General features: G+C 37.4%; 1 protein-coding gene across 1 annotated transcript; it reads left to right on the top strand.

Annotated features, from left to right (window-relative positions):
• Positions 1-1,642: 1,642 nt before the first annotated feature.
• On the top strand, positions 1,643-17,423 carry LOC110203068 (sulfotransferase 1C1-like). Its single transcript, XM_020979503.2, has 8 exons — positions 1,643-1,875; positions 3,494-3,680; positions 6,364-6,492; positions 7,063-7,160; positions 11,786-11,912; positions 13,659-13,753; positions 16,595-16,775; positions 17,248-17,423. Exons 1-8 carry the CDS (start codon positions 1,684-1,686, stop codon positions 17,358-17,360), a joined length of 1,122 nt encoding a protein of 373 aa, XP_020835162.1. The 5' UTR covers positions 1,643-1,683; the 3' UTR covers positions 17,361-17,423.
• Positions 17,424-17,660: the final 237 nt, after the last annotated feature.

The following is a 17,660-nucleotide window of genomic DNA, read 5'->3' as shown; positions in this document are numbered from 1 at the left end:
TTCTTGCAGGCCTCGACATGGAATGCAAAGTAAAAGAATTATTAAATTTTTTCTTCAATGTTCGCAATTAGGACAAGATATTTTTACAAATACTTAACCCAAAAAGAGTCATTCTACAAGCAGAACTGAATACTGAAGCTATTCCTTGAACTCTAAATTCCCTTGTAGTTGCCTTGGTCGGCAACTCACTGGGACCACCTAATGGTACGATGGAAGGTGTATAGAAACTGCCTTGAAGTCTCAGGACTGAATCCTAGCTCTGTTACTCACTATATATGAGACCCGCAGTAAATCACTTAATCTTTATGGGCCTCATTTTCCTCATTTCTCCAATAAGGAAGTTGAACCAAGTAGCCTTAAAGTCCATTCCTGCCTGAGGACTACAATCCAGTCTTGCCAATATGCAAAGCATTTAATAGTGAAAAATATAATTTTATATGTAAAAAGTATAATAAAACTGTGAGAAACGTATATGATTTTGAATGCAGGAAAGTACTACAGAAAAGATATTTAGGGCTCTAAATAGGTGATTTTCTTCTGTTAAATAAATAGCTTGTTTGAGCCAGTAGATAGCAGCATCAGTGGGGGCATCAGTGGGCATGTAAGTCAGCAAACCTGTGACACAGTGACTCATGTGCTCTCCAAGTCTTGCTATATATACAAACCCTTGCTACTGAGGTAGATTGTCCCCTGCTGACTTCAGTGAGTACATTTGTCCACACTTTTACTGCCAGAGTAAACAATTATGCTCTTATTATCCTTTGGGATGGAAAGAGGAAGTCCATCTGTAGTATGTAAGCAGAACAACTTTATGAGTAAACATAAGTTCTCTCCCTGTTCCTTCCCACTTTTGATGTTCAGATTCATACTGCTGTACTGAGGTAGGAGGTTGGGGGGTGGGAAATGGAAAGAATTAATATATTCCTTTTTAAGCTCTTCTACACTTCCTTTTGGTCCTGAGACCAAATTACACTTTTCTTTGAGGCTTCAAATGTATCCTTTTTCACATTGTCATCCTCTTCTAAATTTGTGCCTTCATCTTCCTTGTCATCATAGTAACTTTCTATGTCAAGTTCTTTTCTACTTTTTTGCTTATTTTTTCTGCCTCTTTTATGCTGTGGTATTTTTATGTGAGAATTGGGTTCTGATCCTTCACTGTCGCAAGATTTTTGTGCTGAAACTCAGCATCTTCCTACTGGTTTTCACGAGGCTTCAGAGCCTAGTTGCTTCCTTCCACTTGAGGATGCCTTCTGTTCTGGCTTGTACTGGTGGGATGGGATCTCACTGTTCACCTTTCCCATGTATCAGAATTTTCTAATAGGCCTCAGGGATGGGGCCTTGATGCTGGGCTGCTATGGAAACAGAGCTGACTGGACCTGGGGCAGGGGCAAGGCCCTGCTACTGGGGTGTTATGGAAACAGGGCGTCTCTGCTGAGGAGATCTAGATGAGGTCTCACTACTAAGCAGCACCAGGGGTCGGGTCTCCCTCCTGGCAGCCCCAGGGACAGGGTCCCACTGTTGGCCAGCCCCAGTACAGGACCTCACTACTGGTCTGCAATGGAACCCAGTCCTTTCCTGGTGGCCTGCGCTGGGGGTGGGGCCTTGTTATGCTGTACAGAACTTATGACTTTCAAGAGGGTGGGGCCTCAATGGTAGGTTGCCCCAGGCTTAAAGCCTAGCTATATGCCTGCTCTTACACTCAGACCTTCCTCCTCGCCAACCCCAGGGAGACAGATCTTTCATGCTGTGCTGGTAAGCAGCTTCCCTGCTCTGAGATCAGTTCTGAAGCAGTTTTCAAGTGTTTTCAGGAGAATTTGGGAAGGCTTCAGGGAGTTCCTTCATCACTCTGCCACCTTGAAACTGAAAGTCCTACTGGTAACTTTTTTTAAACATATAATTAAATTAATGGATCAAAAGACTGTCTTTTGCTATGTTGTCTGTCTCTCCATCTTTTTCATTCTCTCTTCTCTCTCCCTCCATCTGTCTGTCTGTCTCTCTCTCTCTCTCTCTCTCTCTTTTGAAACAGGCACAGTGATTCTATTACACTTGACCTTTTACACCTCAGAAATTTGTAAATGCAAAAAAAAATGGAGTTTGACTTTTTGCTTTGTTGATTATCTAGACTTAAAGTATTAGAAAAATGACAATAATGTACATTAAATTGAAAATGTATCTTGTGCACATTTCTTGAGAACAGGTTACTAAACATTTACACTTCTGCTTATAGGATAGTAATATTTGTCACATGGGTGCCCCTTAATAAATATTGGTCTAAAACCTCCACAGCTTGCTCTCATTCCTCTGGAACCCACCATAACTGCATGATTTGGCATACAGAGAAATAGCTTTTCATATGCAGAAGGTTCAAGTCTTAACATTTTTCCTTCTTGAAAACCTCGGGCTTATTAAATACTTGTTGAACCGTCTAGAAAATTGGGGGAGACAATGAAAGTCAATCAGTAATATAGGCTCCTAAAGGGAAGTATCTTCATGTATATCACTATAATCTTCCTTCATTTGGAACTTAAATGTTATTATGACGGCTTATATCGATTACTACAAAGCAATGGTCATGATGATTGTAAATCATAAGGACTCCAATAGCTGTGTCTTTTTATTTGAGATTTCACCTGTCATTCCTCATTCTCAAAATGTCTTTCTTTTTTGTCTCTCTCTTGATACAACATACACATACACACTTATACACATCCACAATTACCCTCACAAACCCTAACCACCCAAAACTGAAATTTCCCCAAGTAGCAGATGCTGCTATCAGATTAATGAAACTCGGTATTCAAATTCCTAATACGGCTGTTTTGGAAAAATTGCTCACAGAATTGTAAATAGGGTCAGCAATGAAGACAATATACTGAGGCTTTTTGATGACAGTGTAGAAACAGGTGGACCCTGACAACATGAATGGATTTTAGTCTAAAGAATCAGTTTGCCTGGGCTGAGATCAGGCATCAAAAGCAACCATGTTGGAGTAGCCAGTCAATTTTTGGAGTCAAGATATTTAAACAAGCCCAAGCTCACACTTGCTTTCAAATAAAGCAGTTTGTTGTCAACCTGAGCAGTGCCTGGGCCACATCGAGCTCCCCCCATTGTTTCCCACTTGTCTTGGAATAACCGTAAATAACCACACAAAGCCTTCTTCTTATCATTTCTTTAACTAAAATTCAAAGTTTAAGTAAAGATTTTACTGGGGACATGTGAATTAAGTGTGCTTATAAACTGAGATAAAGTGAGATTATCTCCACAATCCAAGAACAATCAAAATGACCTTGAAAATTACAACTATCACTAAGCATATTGTTGTTTTAAGTCATGGACACTACATGATTCACCTTTATGTAAGACTAGCCAAGATTACTAGTCATTTAAGATTCTCCAGTGAAAAAAATATTCTCTGTAAAAAATGTTCCAAAAACAGTAAGAAAGCCATTAAAACTGACTGTAGAAAATGACCAGGGTACATATTTCTTTTAAGGAACTGGCAAGTTGCTGTCCCACAATGTCCTTAGATGTCCAAGTAAGCAAAGCGTTTCTACAAGAAGTTCAAGTCAAAGAAATCAATGCAGTTCTTCTAACCAAAGGAATGAGTGATAATTGGGAAAGCATTTGGAACTTCCAAGCCAAGCCCAATGATCTCCTCATCGCAAGTTACCCAAAATCAGGTAAGCATCAGGAAATCTTGGTAATAAGGATGAATCTACCTTTATTAAAACAGGTATGTAGGGAGTGAGCTTCTAAGCAATTCTTATGTTCATTCAAAAACTGGCCCTAGATAAGAAGGCAAATAAGGCTCAGCTACAATTAACTCTACCAAGCCCCAATACTTGCTTTACTTTGCTTCTAACAACTGGCTGAGTTCTTCTTAATTAAGGCAATAAGTCATTCATTGAAGAGAGACAATAGAGAGGAAAAAATGATATTGCAATGAGGAACATTATATAATGAAACTTGGGAAAAATATTGAAGCCTATGTGGGATGATCTTAGTAACCAGAGGGTAGCATACTAGATTCCTGAGGAGATGAGGGTGTGGAGGTTGAAACCAGGTGGCAGAAGGCAGGAAGACCTATCTCCAATTTGCCTAGGTTAGGCTCTAGAATGAGCCAAAACAGAAACGTATTCTAGTATAAGGTAATTGCATTATATTTTGCAGAATGAGATGGATTAAGATAATGATCCAAAAGCACCAGGACAGCTCTGATATTTTCTTACATAATTCATCTCCCAGTAAGTATTATTTGGGAGAGATTAGAAAGGCTTTCCCCTCTGTGGGAGGCTGAATACTACTGTCCTTGCACTAGTTTGGGAGAGAAGACTCTAGCACTTGGGGGACTCAGAAAGGGCTTCAAGCATAAGGCAATGCATGTGAGGTGTCTTAAAGGCACCAAGTGGCTCCATGGAATGGAAATTTCAAAGGCATTTGTTAGAAGAACAGGGAACAATCAAGACAAAGGAATGTCATGTGTGAGAAACTGATAGAGCCTCTTTTATCCAGTGAGCACTAGAGAGAGTGAAATGGCCAGACAGGCTAGAAAGATAGTTTGGGGCCATTTTTTCTATGATTATAAAGGCTAAGAAAGGAAAGGAAAAGAAAAGAATAAAAAAGGGAGTTTACATTTTATTCTAGAGGCAATAAGACCCCACTAGAGTTAATTACATATAGGATTCACATGATTAGAGCTGGGATTATACAAAATAATTTGTCAGTACTGTGGAAGATAGATTGCAGTAGAGAATATGCCATAATCTCACTGTAAGAGGATGAGGACCTAAGGTGGCAGCTGCATGAATGAATAAAAGAGGCTGGGTACAAGTCAGAGGATGGTCCCATCTTCATTATGCTCAGCAAATTGAAATGGATGCCTCCAATGGACCAAAGTCCCCTCACCCACTCTTCTGTAAGATAGCACTGAAGTTAGATCTTCTGTCATTACTTGGTCATTGCATTCTCTTCCATGATGGCTGCTGTGACACCACCAGTAACAATTGATTCAAGAGCCAGCTGGGGAATGGAGTGGACAGAGGGTAGGACTTAAAAAATCAGGTATACCTCAGTCTGAAATTTGCCTCACTCACATTGGTTGTGGGACCCTGGGAACCTCACTTAACTTTCTTCAGTAACCCTGTTCCTAATCTATAAAATGTAGACAAGAATAGCAGCTATTTCACAGGGTTTTTGTGGGGATCCAATGAGAGTAAATGTAAAACTCAACTGTGATTCCAGTGATATAGAGAGCTCTCGCATCAGGACACACCCTGTACCAAAACAAGTAACCACCTTCTCTGAAACTCACAGCCTTAGAGAGCTGTCTAGGGAAACAGGTTAATTAAATCACTTGTCCAGGGTCACATAAGCCTTGTGTTTTCAAGATGGGCCTTCAACCTAGGTCTCCCTGGTGCTGAGGCCATCTCTACATTCTCATATATCTAAAGCACTTTAAAGAGCCTAAATGATAATAGAAATGTCTAATGTTAGTATAATAGAGTCCCAAAATCAGCTCTCTGCTACAACAGTGAACTCTATAGAAAACTTCCTCATTAAAACAACAAACTTTGGACAAGGAACAGGACAAAATACTTTGGAGGCATCTTTTTCTCCTCATTTCAAAATCTTTCCTCTTTGGCACAAAGAGTAGCCAATAATTATTTTTCTCAACCTTAGCCCCTCACTTTCAAAAAATGAAACACCATATGATTTAACCTCCATAACCTTCCCCAGGCCTCAGATGGGAAACACTTAAGAATCTAACAATAAAATCCCATAGTTTCCACTCTGCTCTGTAGTCATCTTCAAGTCACCCAGGAAGAAATGAGCTGTTAAAGTTGTAATGACTTCATATATCATGATAGGAAACCAAAGGCTATTTGGCAATTTTACATTTACTCACTGTGTCTGAACTTTGGAAAGCTGTCCCCAAGAAAATGATGAAGCCATGACTATATAGTGCAGATTTCTATAACTGACATCCAGGTAGATAGGGAGAAGAAAATTTGTTTTGGATGGAAGACAAAATAAAAGCAATTATACTTTTTCTAGTAAAAATACACTCTACTATAAGGACACTTTTAAATAGAGATATATAATAGTTTGTTCAGAGGTGAATAGGTTCTAAAAATGGATTTCTATGGATTTGTACACACAGTTTAATTATATTAATGACTATAGATCAGAACAAGATGTACCCTCACAACAGATTAGGACTCACTGGGGTCTCAAGGACAATCCCCCAGGACTAGTGCTAGAATGATTTCAGCATATACTTATTAAATGAATGAATTGATTATTTGAGGTTAAATTATGCTTTAAATATATAGACTAAGGAATGACAACAACAAGCTCTTTCAGGCACAACCTGGACACAAGAGATTGTGGACATGATCCAAAATGATGGTGATGTAAGAAAGTGCCAGCGAGCTTACACGTATGTTAGGCAACCTCATCTTGAGTGGAAACCATGGCTACTCTCCACACCTGGTAAGTTTCTTCCACTATACTTGGATTGACTTAGTATTAGAGTACAGGGCTTTTCCTAACACTTTCTCTGCCAATAGGGGTTGTCATACTCTCTGGAAAATTTTTTTACCCAGTTTACTCAGAGTTTGACTGAGTATGTAACACAGCTATTTTGTGTCATAGCAAGGACATGAACCACAGTCTTCCGGGCCTTGAGGCTCCCATATTTCCCTGGTTCCAAAAACTACTTTCTGCCTTGCAATTTTATACTTACATTAGGGAACAGAGAATTCTCTCTAGTTTACATCACATACACCCCTAAATCAGGTGCTGGTATTGCTGGTAAATCATCTTCAGATCAACGGAGATATGTGTTGTATGTAAGTGCCTTCCAAATATTTATGTACTGTATTAATGTTAACTATTTTTTTCTTTTCTAAACGGACGACACAGACAGCCAAAAAGAAATCTCTTTATATGCACTAAAACTTCTTCAAACAGCCAATTTCAGATTTCCATGAGACAGTAACACAAAAGTTACATATCTGAGGGAAGCAGAATACAATTAAATGACACTACACTATTTACCAGGACTGGAGGAAGCCGAGAAAATGCCTTCTCCAAGAACAATGAAGACACATCTGCCTGTCCAGTTGTTACCACCATCCTTCTGGAAGGAAAATACAAAAGTAAGATCAGCCAATACTTCATATCTGCCTTGTTTTGAATCAACTTTTATTCTAGAGGACAGGAAACAATTTTTTTTAAAACAAATATCTAATGGATTTCAAGGCAGCTGTGCCTTCACAATACAAAGAGCTACATTTAATTTTCATATTTCTGGGTATTGAGAGAGGAGTTCTCTAGTGAACAGACTGAATGGGTAAAGAGAATCCTCTCATTTGGGAATTCCTATACCAGTGAAATCACTGAGTCTGTCCATATCTCTTGACTTTTATGAAGCAGGCCTTTGTGACATTTGCAATATTTACTTCAGAATTAAGATATGGTAACTTTCCAACTTTGTTTACTCTTTAATTTTTGTAATTAATCAGCATTTATTTTCTCTACATCTGACCTCCCACTTCAATGAGAACAACAAAGGCATATGTCTTGTGACAAATATGTATAACTAACCAAAATAAATCCACACATTGGCAGGTTGAAATAATGTATCTCATTTAGCATATTTAGTCCATCATGTATCTGCCAAGAGTTGGATAGCGTTCTGTATCATCAATCGTCTGGAAATGTGGTAGATCATTTCTATTGACTGGCTTTCTTAAAGATTCCAGTTTATTCATCTTTATTATGTGGTTATACCATTAGTTGCCCCCCCCCACTTGCTTCAGCTAATTTCATTCTGAATCAGTCCAAAGAAGACTTCCCAAGTTCCTTTGAGAACTCCATTACATCATTTCATATGAAACATTAGTATACTATTACTTCAAATGTATTTCTTTGATCAACCAATCCTCAAATGATGTAACAAACTAAGTTTCCAATTTTTAGCTACTACCACAAAAAATTGGCTATGAATATTCTTAACCAAATGAGCAAGAGAGACAATTACAAAAGGTAAAATAAATAACTTCAATTAGTTGAAACTGAAAAGCTTCTGTACAGACAAAATTATTGCATCTGAGATAAAAAAGGAAATGGACAAAGGAGAAAAAAAAACTTTCTTTCAGAGTTTTCTATAAAAGACTTGGATTCTAAAAACATATAAATAATTAGTAAACATAAGATAAATAGCCATTCTCTAATAGATGTGTGGTCAAACAATATGAACACTTCTTAAAAGAATTACAACATATTCACAAATACATGGAAGAATCCTCTAAATCACTAATAATAAGAGAAATTAACTTCAAAATAACCCTGAGATTTGAACTCATATAATGCAATTTGATAAAAATAAGCAAAAATGGCAATAGGTCAGGGGGAAATGTTATGCAAGAATAGGCACACTGATATATTGTTGATGCAACTGTGCAGTGGTACAACCATTTGGGAAGCGAATTGTCCAAACTGACTAAAATGTGTATACACCTCAAATTAACATCTACAATAGTGAATATTTATTACAAGGAAGCCATCAATAGGAAGAAAGTTCCCATATACATCAAATAATTAATAGCAGTTCTTTTTATGATACCTAAGAACTGGAAACAAAGTAGATGCTCATCAATCAAGAATGGCTAAACAAATTGTGGTACATGAATGTAATGGAATATTATGAAGCAGTAGGAAAAGATGAATAGGATGAATACAGGAAAACATAGAAGGATCTATATGAATTGATGCTGAGTGAAGTAAGCAGAAACAAGAAAACAACATATAGAATAACTCAAACAATGTAAATGAAAAGAACAAGTACACACTGAAAAATCAAAAGGAAATGAAACAAATATATGAAGAGCTATCAGTACACAAAGGAAGGACACAATGAAGGCATTCCTTTGTGGACTTAGAAGGTAGTCAGGTATCACATATTAAACATGTTTTTATCAGCTATGCTGATTTTTTTTCCTCACAAAAATACTTTTTTAATATAACATGACTTTCTAGAAGGAGAAAAGCAAGGGATACCTGGAAAAAACCATGAGAGTCTAAGGAAAAGAAAACATTAATAAAAACTTGTTTTACAAAATTAGAGGGCTGCTGGTCATCTCTTGTATGAAACCTATCAGAGCAAAAATTCAGAGTATCCTGGTGAAAATTTAAAATATCCTACAAGCTTCCAGAAAGAAAGAATGCAAGTATAAAAGAGCCACAGTCAGATCACACACAATTTAGCATCCAATTCCATAAAGGAATGGAAAGCTTTGAATATGATGATACAGAGGGCTAAGGATTAGACTTACAGCCAAAAAAAAATTACCAAACAAATATTATCATACTAGGGGAAAACTAACCTTTAATGAAATAGCGGAATTCTAAGCATTCTTGGTGAAAAGACCAGAACACAGGAGTTAAGAAAAGCACAAGAAGGTCAATATGAACTTGGTGCACAGTGGATAGAGTGTCAGGCATGAAGACAGGAAGATTTATCCTCTTGAGTTAAAATCTGGCCTCAGACACTTACTATCTGTGTGACCCTGGACAATCCACTTAACCCTGTTTCCTTCAACTGCCTCATCTGTAAAATGAGCTGCAGAAGGAAATGGCAAACCAGTGCAGTATCTTTGCCAAGAAAACACAAAATGGGTTCATGAAGAGTAAGACAAAATTGTAATGACTGAACAAAAAAAAATCATAACTAAACAAGGATAAGCTGCATATATTCTAATTTGGGAAGATGACAAATAGATCCCTTCTGACCCCAATCATCATCTGGAGTCTTAGAAGGAATCAAAGTCCAGGGAATGTCTTCATGAATTTAGGTTATGTCTTCATGAATTTAAAAGAAGGAGTGAAGAGGAAGAAGAAGAGAATCATCTAGGCAGGAAAGCAAGAGATGGAAAGAAAGGAAGGTTAAGGAAAATTTGCTCACAAGCCTCTGCAAAAATTTTCAACTTTTTTACTACCTTAATTGATCTGATGGCTGTGGAGTGGAACCTCAGAGTTCCTTCAATTCACAATTCTCCATTATTACTGACTTGTAACATGTTTTAATATGGCTATTGATAAATTAGATTTATTTCCTTGAGGATTATTGACCCATATCTATGACCATTCATCAATCATTCCAATCCAATTTAAAAAGGAAATGTGATGTAGCTGAAAAAGTATTAGAATATAAAATCACAAGAGGCTTCATTGTAAATACTGACACTTGGAAGCAATGTGACCCATCAGATAGTTCTCTGAATCTCAGCTTCCTCATCAGTAAATTTGGGATAATAAAATCTATAATACTTCAAGCATAGTGTTGTTGTAAGGATTGATTGAGATAATGTATGTAAAGAACCTTGTAAATGCCAGCTTTTATTATTTTGCTAACTCTCAGCTCTACCTATAAGTTCAAATCCAAAAATATATGTTTGTAGTTGGCAGAATTAAAACTTCCTTACACAATGCTATAGCATTCATGAGACTTAAAGCTGGAAACAACTTCAGAGGTCCTCTCTTGTAATCCCCAGCAACCATTCCTCTGAGGCTGAAAGGGGTGAAATAACTTGCAGAAGTCCCCCAAGTAATGAGTGGCCACTCTGAGATAGAACACAGTGTTATTTTCACTCAACCACATTGCACAAAAGAAGACAAAAAGATTCACAGAGTGATATATGTTATCAAGGGAGCAATGGGAAGACTTGGGTATAAGAAGGCAAGGACATAAGGAGAAGGAAAAAAAGATCTCAAAATTATATAGCATATTCAGCACAATATCTCATTCAGATGTGTATGATTGTTTTCTTTTTACTGATGGAATATCAGAGGCTCAGAGGAGTTTTGTGACTTGTCCAGAGCCACAGAAGTAGACCATGTCAGAGCTAAGATTCAAAAGCCAGTTTCCCAATTCTGAGTCCACTTCTCTTTCCAATTAGTCACCTAGCCTTTAGAAATCAGAGGCTGCTGAAGCAGTGGAAAACAGGACAACACTCTTTCTTAGGAAAAAAAAAAGATGTTTTTTTCATTCGAGTGTGAGGAGTTTCTTCGTCTCTTCATTGCTAATTCATTAAGCATCAAAGTTAGCAGTTAGGTGACACAATAGATAGAATGCCAGGCCTGGAATCAGGAAGGCTCATCTTTTTGAGTTCACATCTGGCTTGAAACATTTTCTAGCCATGTGACCCTGGGCAAGTCACTTAACTGTTTGCCTCAGTTTCCTCATCTAAACATTGAGTTGAAGAAAGAAATGTCAAACCACTCTAATATCATTGCCAAGAAAATCTCAAATGGGGTCAAAAGAGTCAGACATGACTGAAAAAGACTCAACAACAAAAACAAAAGGTCAAAGCAGGTAATCAAACTAGACTATGACATATACATATTGGTATGAATACAGGGAGGATGATGAGAGTACAACCTCCTGCCCCCTTAGCAAGCACTACTCCTAGCTTCATCTCCAGATGAATTTGTGATGGAGAAATGAAGCTAGATTTCTAAGCTCTAAGTGCTTTCTCACTCCTCTGCCTCATATTACATAGATTTCCTACTTAGATAAAAAGAAAAGCTTTCTCTCAAATCTGTCACTGACAGATTCTTTGCTCCCAGTACTCCTAGTTTCAGTGGATTAAATAGAACAAGCCCTCTAAGCAGCCCTTACAATAGCATAGTTCCTAATACTGAACATGAACATTCCTCTCAACTGGTTTTTCTTTTTGTCATTGACATTCATTTTCTCCACTCACATCGACATCTGTTGCAGATCATCTATGTGGCAAGAAATGCAAAAGATGTTGCGGTGTCTTACTACCACTTGTCAAGAGCAATGAGTGTCCTACCAAGACCAGGCACATTAGATGAGTTCATTGACAAATTCATGAATGGAAGAGGTGAGTCGACATAGATCTGTGGTCACCTGATCCGCTCCTCACCTGCTGTCAGCGCTAAACAAGGGGAAAGGTTCTATTTACACTTGTCTACTTTTTTCAATAATAAAATCAGAATTCCTCAAAAATATGATTCTCCAAATAATTGAGAGTAGCAAAATTTATTTATATCATCTTTTCCAAAGTGAACTGCTTTTTAATGATTAATCATCTAATATGAGCAGAACACTGAAGCATGACACTGTATAGTGGAGTTGGGAGAGAAGAATTTACATCTTCTAGAATTACTCAATGTACCCTAAACCGTTCATGTCCATATTGTTGGAGACATTACTCTATTATTTTGTGTTGGTATTAGCCCAAACTTAGAATATCTTGTACTGTCTTTATACATCTTGGCATGGATAAATCTTTAAGAGAGACTTCCCATACTAGTTGGTTTCTGGATGAGGAAGCAGAAAAGGGGAAAAACCTTAGTCCTATTTCAATAATTAGATTTTAAATGTAAGAGAGAAAGAATAAATTTCTCACACTATTAGTCTTTTTCTATTTTTTGTGGTCCCTGAACTAATTACTACTTTTATTGTGGTGTGGTCTGTAAAGAATATATGTATAATTTCTGCTTTTTATCTTTATTTGTCCTACCTTAGTGCCCCGTTACATAGCCAATTTTGCATATACCTGTATGTATATGATGTGTGTGTGTATATATGCATTCGTACTATTATAACAGTGTGTATATATGTATGTGTTTATACATACATATACATATATAATTCAGCAGTGTCCTTTGTTCTAGTTTCTCCAACATTTGTTTAATTTTATACTTTCCTTTTTCTACCTTTTTTTAGACTTATCAAAAAGACAAGAACTGTGAAATCTTCTGTCATTATTATGTTGCTATCCAAGTTTTCTTATAATTTAGTTAATATTTATTTGGCTAATTTAGATGCTTAAGCATTTAGAGCACATACCTTTAATATGAATCTTGGTTGATCGTCAATGACTCTTCTCAGCTTGTTCTCAACGATATTTTGCGTTTTGTCTGATGCCATGATTGTAATTCTTGCTTCTCTGGATTCACCAAATGCATAGGAAATTTATTCCAGGTTCTCATTTTTTTTCTGGTTGGATGGAGTGTATATACATATTGGTGCCTATTGGTGTTGGTTGGAACCAACGAAGTGCCACTGCAGGATAGATTGCTTTGATATACATAGAGCCTGAAAGTAATGATTTCCTGTACTTCTTTTAAAAAATAGTATTACATATGTGTGTGTGTTCTGACTGGTAAAATGATTTTGCTGATTTAGGGAACTTTCAGTGAGGAAACTCTTTCTACCAATTTAGAACACCAGCGTTGCTGCTACAATTACTCTTAGAGAGTTGTCTAAGATAGCTATGCCCAGGCACACAGTAGGATTTGACCAGATTTTTGTAATTTTAAGGCACGATCTCTGTCTATACAGTGTCATATTACTTTTCTAATTAAGCATAAAAGAATACATATGCATAAACATACAAATCTATGAAAATATCTGCACACTTACATATGGATCCTTTTTCTGCTACAAAAATGATCTTCACTGTGCTTCTTTAGCTCCTTGAACTTATAATCCAGGCTTCCCACTTATCTTTTCTTTTATAAACCAACTAGAGGTAAACAACAGTGACTGAGTACCAACTTTGTCAGATGTGGAATTTGAATGATGGATGTTATCTACTCTCTATCCTTCCATTCACCTCCAGTGCTCTGGGGTTCCTGGTATGACCATGTGAAAGGATGGTGGAATAAAAAGGACAAACACCCCATTCTTTACCTGTTCTATGAAGACATGAAAGAGGTGGGTAATAGAGTCAGTGTTTATGCACCCTACAATCTTTGCAGCAGTATCTCAGAATCAAAGAGTAAAAAGGGACTCACAGGCCAGAGAGTCCAAGGCTCCCATTACAATGGCCCTGACAGGTGCTCGTCCAACCTTTTCTTGAAAACTTCTAGTGAAGGAGAAGACATGAAACCCTAACACAGCCCATCCCACCTATCAATATCTGCAATTGTTAGCAAAGTTTTGTTTATATGAAGCTTATATCATCCTTTGGTCTCTGTTCTGCCCTTTGGTATTTAATCTATCTTCTAGGATAGTCAAACTATCACTTAATCTCAGCTATCATTTTCCTTCCTAAATGGAAGTTAAATATCTTTAACTTGGATATTGTCTTCCTGTAAAAGGAATCTTCCTCCATCAAGGTCCTGTTAGGACTATAACATATTATTAAGATTTCTCAACACATGTCTCTGGGTTGAATATTTTCTTTCCATAATTTTTGTTTCATTCTCTTTTTAATTTCTTATAGTCGTGGCAGCTTTAACAGTGACCAGACACTAATAATGCTAAGGAAAGGGCCAGGTAGGTGGCACAGTGGATAGAGCATCGGCTCTGGATTCAGGAGGACCTGAGTTCAACTAAAGCCTCAGACACATAATACTTGCTAGCTGTGTGTCCCTGGGCAAGTCACTTAACCCCATTGCCTACTCAAAATGAATGAATAAATAAAAATAATGCTAAGGATATAATAAACAACTCTCCCACAAAAGGATAGGGACCCACCACTCTAATGATCCAAGTCTACTTCTGGGGATTTTCTTATGCAGTCCTTCTCTGTGGATGTCTATCCACAAACATCTTTGGACAATGGCAAAAACCAGAGGATCAATTATTGGACTGAGCTAATAATCAAATAAACCATCTCCTACAATGAGATTGGGGACCACTGGGTCAAAAAAGTCAGGCATAACTCTTATACATCATGAAATGACCTGAAGCATGTGCATATGTGTGCATTTGTGTATATGTGTGTGTGTGTGTGTGTATTATACTCTAGTTCCCCATATTCCTCACATCACAGGGAAGCTGATACGAGACAGAATTTGACTGTTACCCCGAGTATTAATTCAAATGCCAGGCCCTCCTCTGAATGCTCCAGAGTTGGGGAGGCTAGAGGAGGGCTGTCACAATTGGGCTCAGTGAGCCAAGCTGGCCCTAGGATCCCCACACACTGTAAAAGCCCATGACAAGTATCAAGGACACTATTGCCCTTGCTGATGAGAGAGATGAGAGGAATGCCAAATAAACAGTCCTGGGAGAGTCTCCTGACTCTCTTTTTAGACTCCTAAAATAAGGTAATTGGGGAGATCTGGAGTAGACAATTTTGTCTTTAAACCAGAGGACTATTAGATGAAAAACATTTCCTAAGAATTTACAATGTGACAGGTACTGTTCTAAGTACTGGGGTGACAAAGAGAAGAATCAAAACCCCTACTCTCAAGAACCTCACGATCCAATTGGGGGTTGAGGGATGAGGGCTGGAGAGAGAACATATAAAGGACAGTTCCCCTACAGGTCAGTTGGCAAGAGTCCTCAAAACTAAATGTGCACTTATTGGAAGACATTGTACAGATAGAGATTTTGCCCATGATGCTGCTATTGCTTTTCATCTGCGAGTAACTTACATATTGAAATGTATATATGTGTGTGTATTGTTGTTGTTCAGTCATTTCAGTTGAATCCAACTCTTCTTGACTGCATTTGGGGTTTTGTTGCCAAAGATACTGCAGTGGTTCTCCATTTCCTTCTCCAGTTCATTTTATAGATAAGGAAACTGAGGCAAACAGGGTTAAATGACCTGCCCAAGGGTCATACAGCTAGTGTCTCAGCCACATTTGAATTCAGGAAGAAAAATCTTCCTGGTTTAGCACTCTAACTACTCTGCCATCTAACTAACCATGTGTAACACACACACACACACACACACACACACACACACACATACATATACATATATACGAATACATATATAACAACGCACAGCATCCTTTACAATATGCATATATGTGTATATATGTATGTTGTATACATATGTAATACATATATGTATGTGTGTATACATTTACATGAATACACATCATGTTGTTACCTTTCCTTATATCATTAGCAAAGCAACAAACATTTATTCTATATGCTTACTATTTACCAGTCATTGTGCTAAGCACTAGTAATACAAATAGAAGCAAAAAAGACTGTCCCTACCCTCAAGGAACTTTCATTCCCATAGCGGAAAACACCACATAGAAGGAAGTTTAAAAGGAAGGGAACATGTTAGAGAAATTCTGGAAAGTCAAATGTAGAACCATGAGGGGAAGAAAGATATGGCTGCCTGGGTTATGCCTTAAAATTTAAGATATGGGAGGAATAAACCAATCAGAAGAATGGGCCACAGGAATAGATTATACTCCCAGTGTAAGAAATCCAGAGGTGAGGGTGAGCTGCCAGCGTGTGGCGGCTTCTGTGGCCTCATAGAGAAAGCTGACAGAGCCATGAATATAACCTGAAGAAGATTATCAGGCTCATAAGCACACAATAATTGCTTACTGATTAGTCTACTCACATTTACTGCCTGTGTCACCCTGTGGATGTCATTCAGCCTCATTTTGCCTTAATTTCTTTATTGATAAAATAAAGCAGTTGGATAAGATGAGATTCTTTTTGGCTCTACATCTATGATTCTATGACCTTATTTACAGATATGGCAGGACACTGTGAACTTATATAAGGTGTAATCTTTTTTTTTCTTTTTCTTTTTTTTTCTTTCTTTTTTTTGCTTTTACTTGGCTTCTCCTCACCTAGAACCCAAAGCAGGAAATCCAGAAGATTTTAAAGTTCCTGGAGAAGGACTTGTCAGAGGAAATTATCAATAAAATCATCTATCACACATCTTTTGATATCATGAAGCAAAATCCCATGGCAGGCTACGACACCATTCATATAAACATAATAGACCACTCCATATCCTCATTCATGAGGAAAGGTGAGTGAGGTTCAAGTTCTGAGTTTTATGTTTTATGGGAAGGCAAACTCAATATATGCTAATTGTGACTTGTTTAAGAATTCCCTTATGCAGCACGTACTGTAGAGAGGGCATAACCCTGTAGAAAGAGCAGTAGAATTAGGTCAGAAGATCAGCTATACTCCTAATCAATATATAACTATAAGTAGGGTCTCAGGTTGCTAAATTAAGTGGACATAATTTTACCTTACTCACCTAAATCATAGAGCCATAAAATGTGATGAGATAAATGAAAAGCATTTTGTCGACTGAAAATGCTATGAGAATTTATGCTGTTATTGGAACTCATATCTTCAGCTCTGCAGTGTTCCTCTGTAAATTTAGAAAAGTGAACTTTATGTTCTCACCCATTCATTCAGAGTCTATATGAATATGTGACATTTTTGAAAATTCTACCTTATTACCTCAACACTGGGGTTTTACTTTGTTTCAGGAATAACAGGGGACTGGAAGAACCATTTTACTGTTTCCCAGAGTGAGAAATTTGATGAGCATTACAAAAAGAAGATGGCAGGAACCACTTTAACATTTCGCTCTGAGATCTGAAGTGGAAAAGAATAGAAACTCACCTAAAATTGTCCTTGAACATTTTTTTCCATTAAACCTCATGCCCACATGTACATCAAACCATGAAAGTCATTTACTGCGCTCCTCTATCTACCTACATTATAATCCCTCAGCATTCAATCAATTAACAAGTTGTATTAAGCACCTGCTACATATCAGGCACTATCTGAAACATTGGGGTTAAATGACAAAACAAAACAATTTCTGACTCAAGGAGTTTGCAATCACGTAAATCTGGAAGAGAGAGAATTATGTGTGTATACACTCACACAAACACAT

The sequence above is a fragment of the Phascolarctos cinereus genome, unplaced genomic scaffold (assembly GCF_003287225.1).
Source record: "Phascolarctos cinereus isolate Bilbo 61053 unplaced genomic scaffold, phaCin_HiC Scaffold_7;HRSCAF=346, whole genome shotgun sequence".
Taxonomy (NCBI): Eukaryota; Metazoa; Chordata; class Mammalia; order Diprotodontia; family Phascolarctidae; genus Phascolarctos; species Phascolarctos cinereus.
The sequence above is the reverse complement of the archived record's forward strand: the minus strand, read 5'-3'. Positions and strand labels throughout refer to the sequence as shown.

Excerpts from the sequence above, each read along its gene's own strand:
- LOC110203068 (XM_020979503.2), top strand. The coding sequence starts at position 1,684 with ATGCCTGCTCTTACACTCAGACCTTCCTCCTCGCCAACCCCAGGGAGA. Across the intron at positions 3,681-6,363 it reads CGCAAGTTACCCAAAATCAG|GCACAACCTGGACACAAGAG; the intron begins GTAAGCATCAGG and ends AAGCTCTTTCAG. Across the intron at positions 13,754-16,594 it reads TCTATGAAGACATGAAAGAG|AACCCAAAGCAGGAAATCCA; the intron begins GTGGGTAATAGA and ends CTCCTCACCTAG.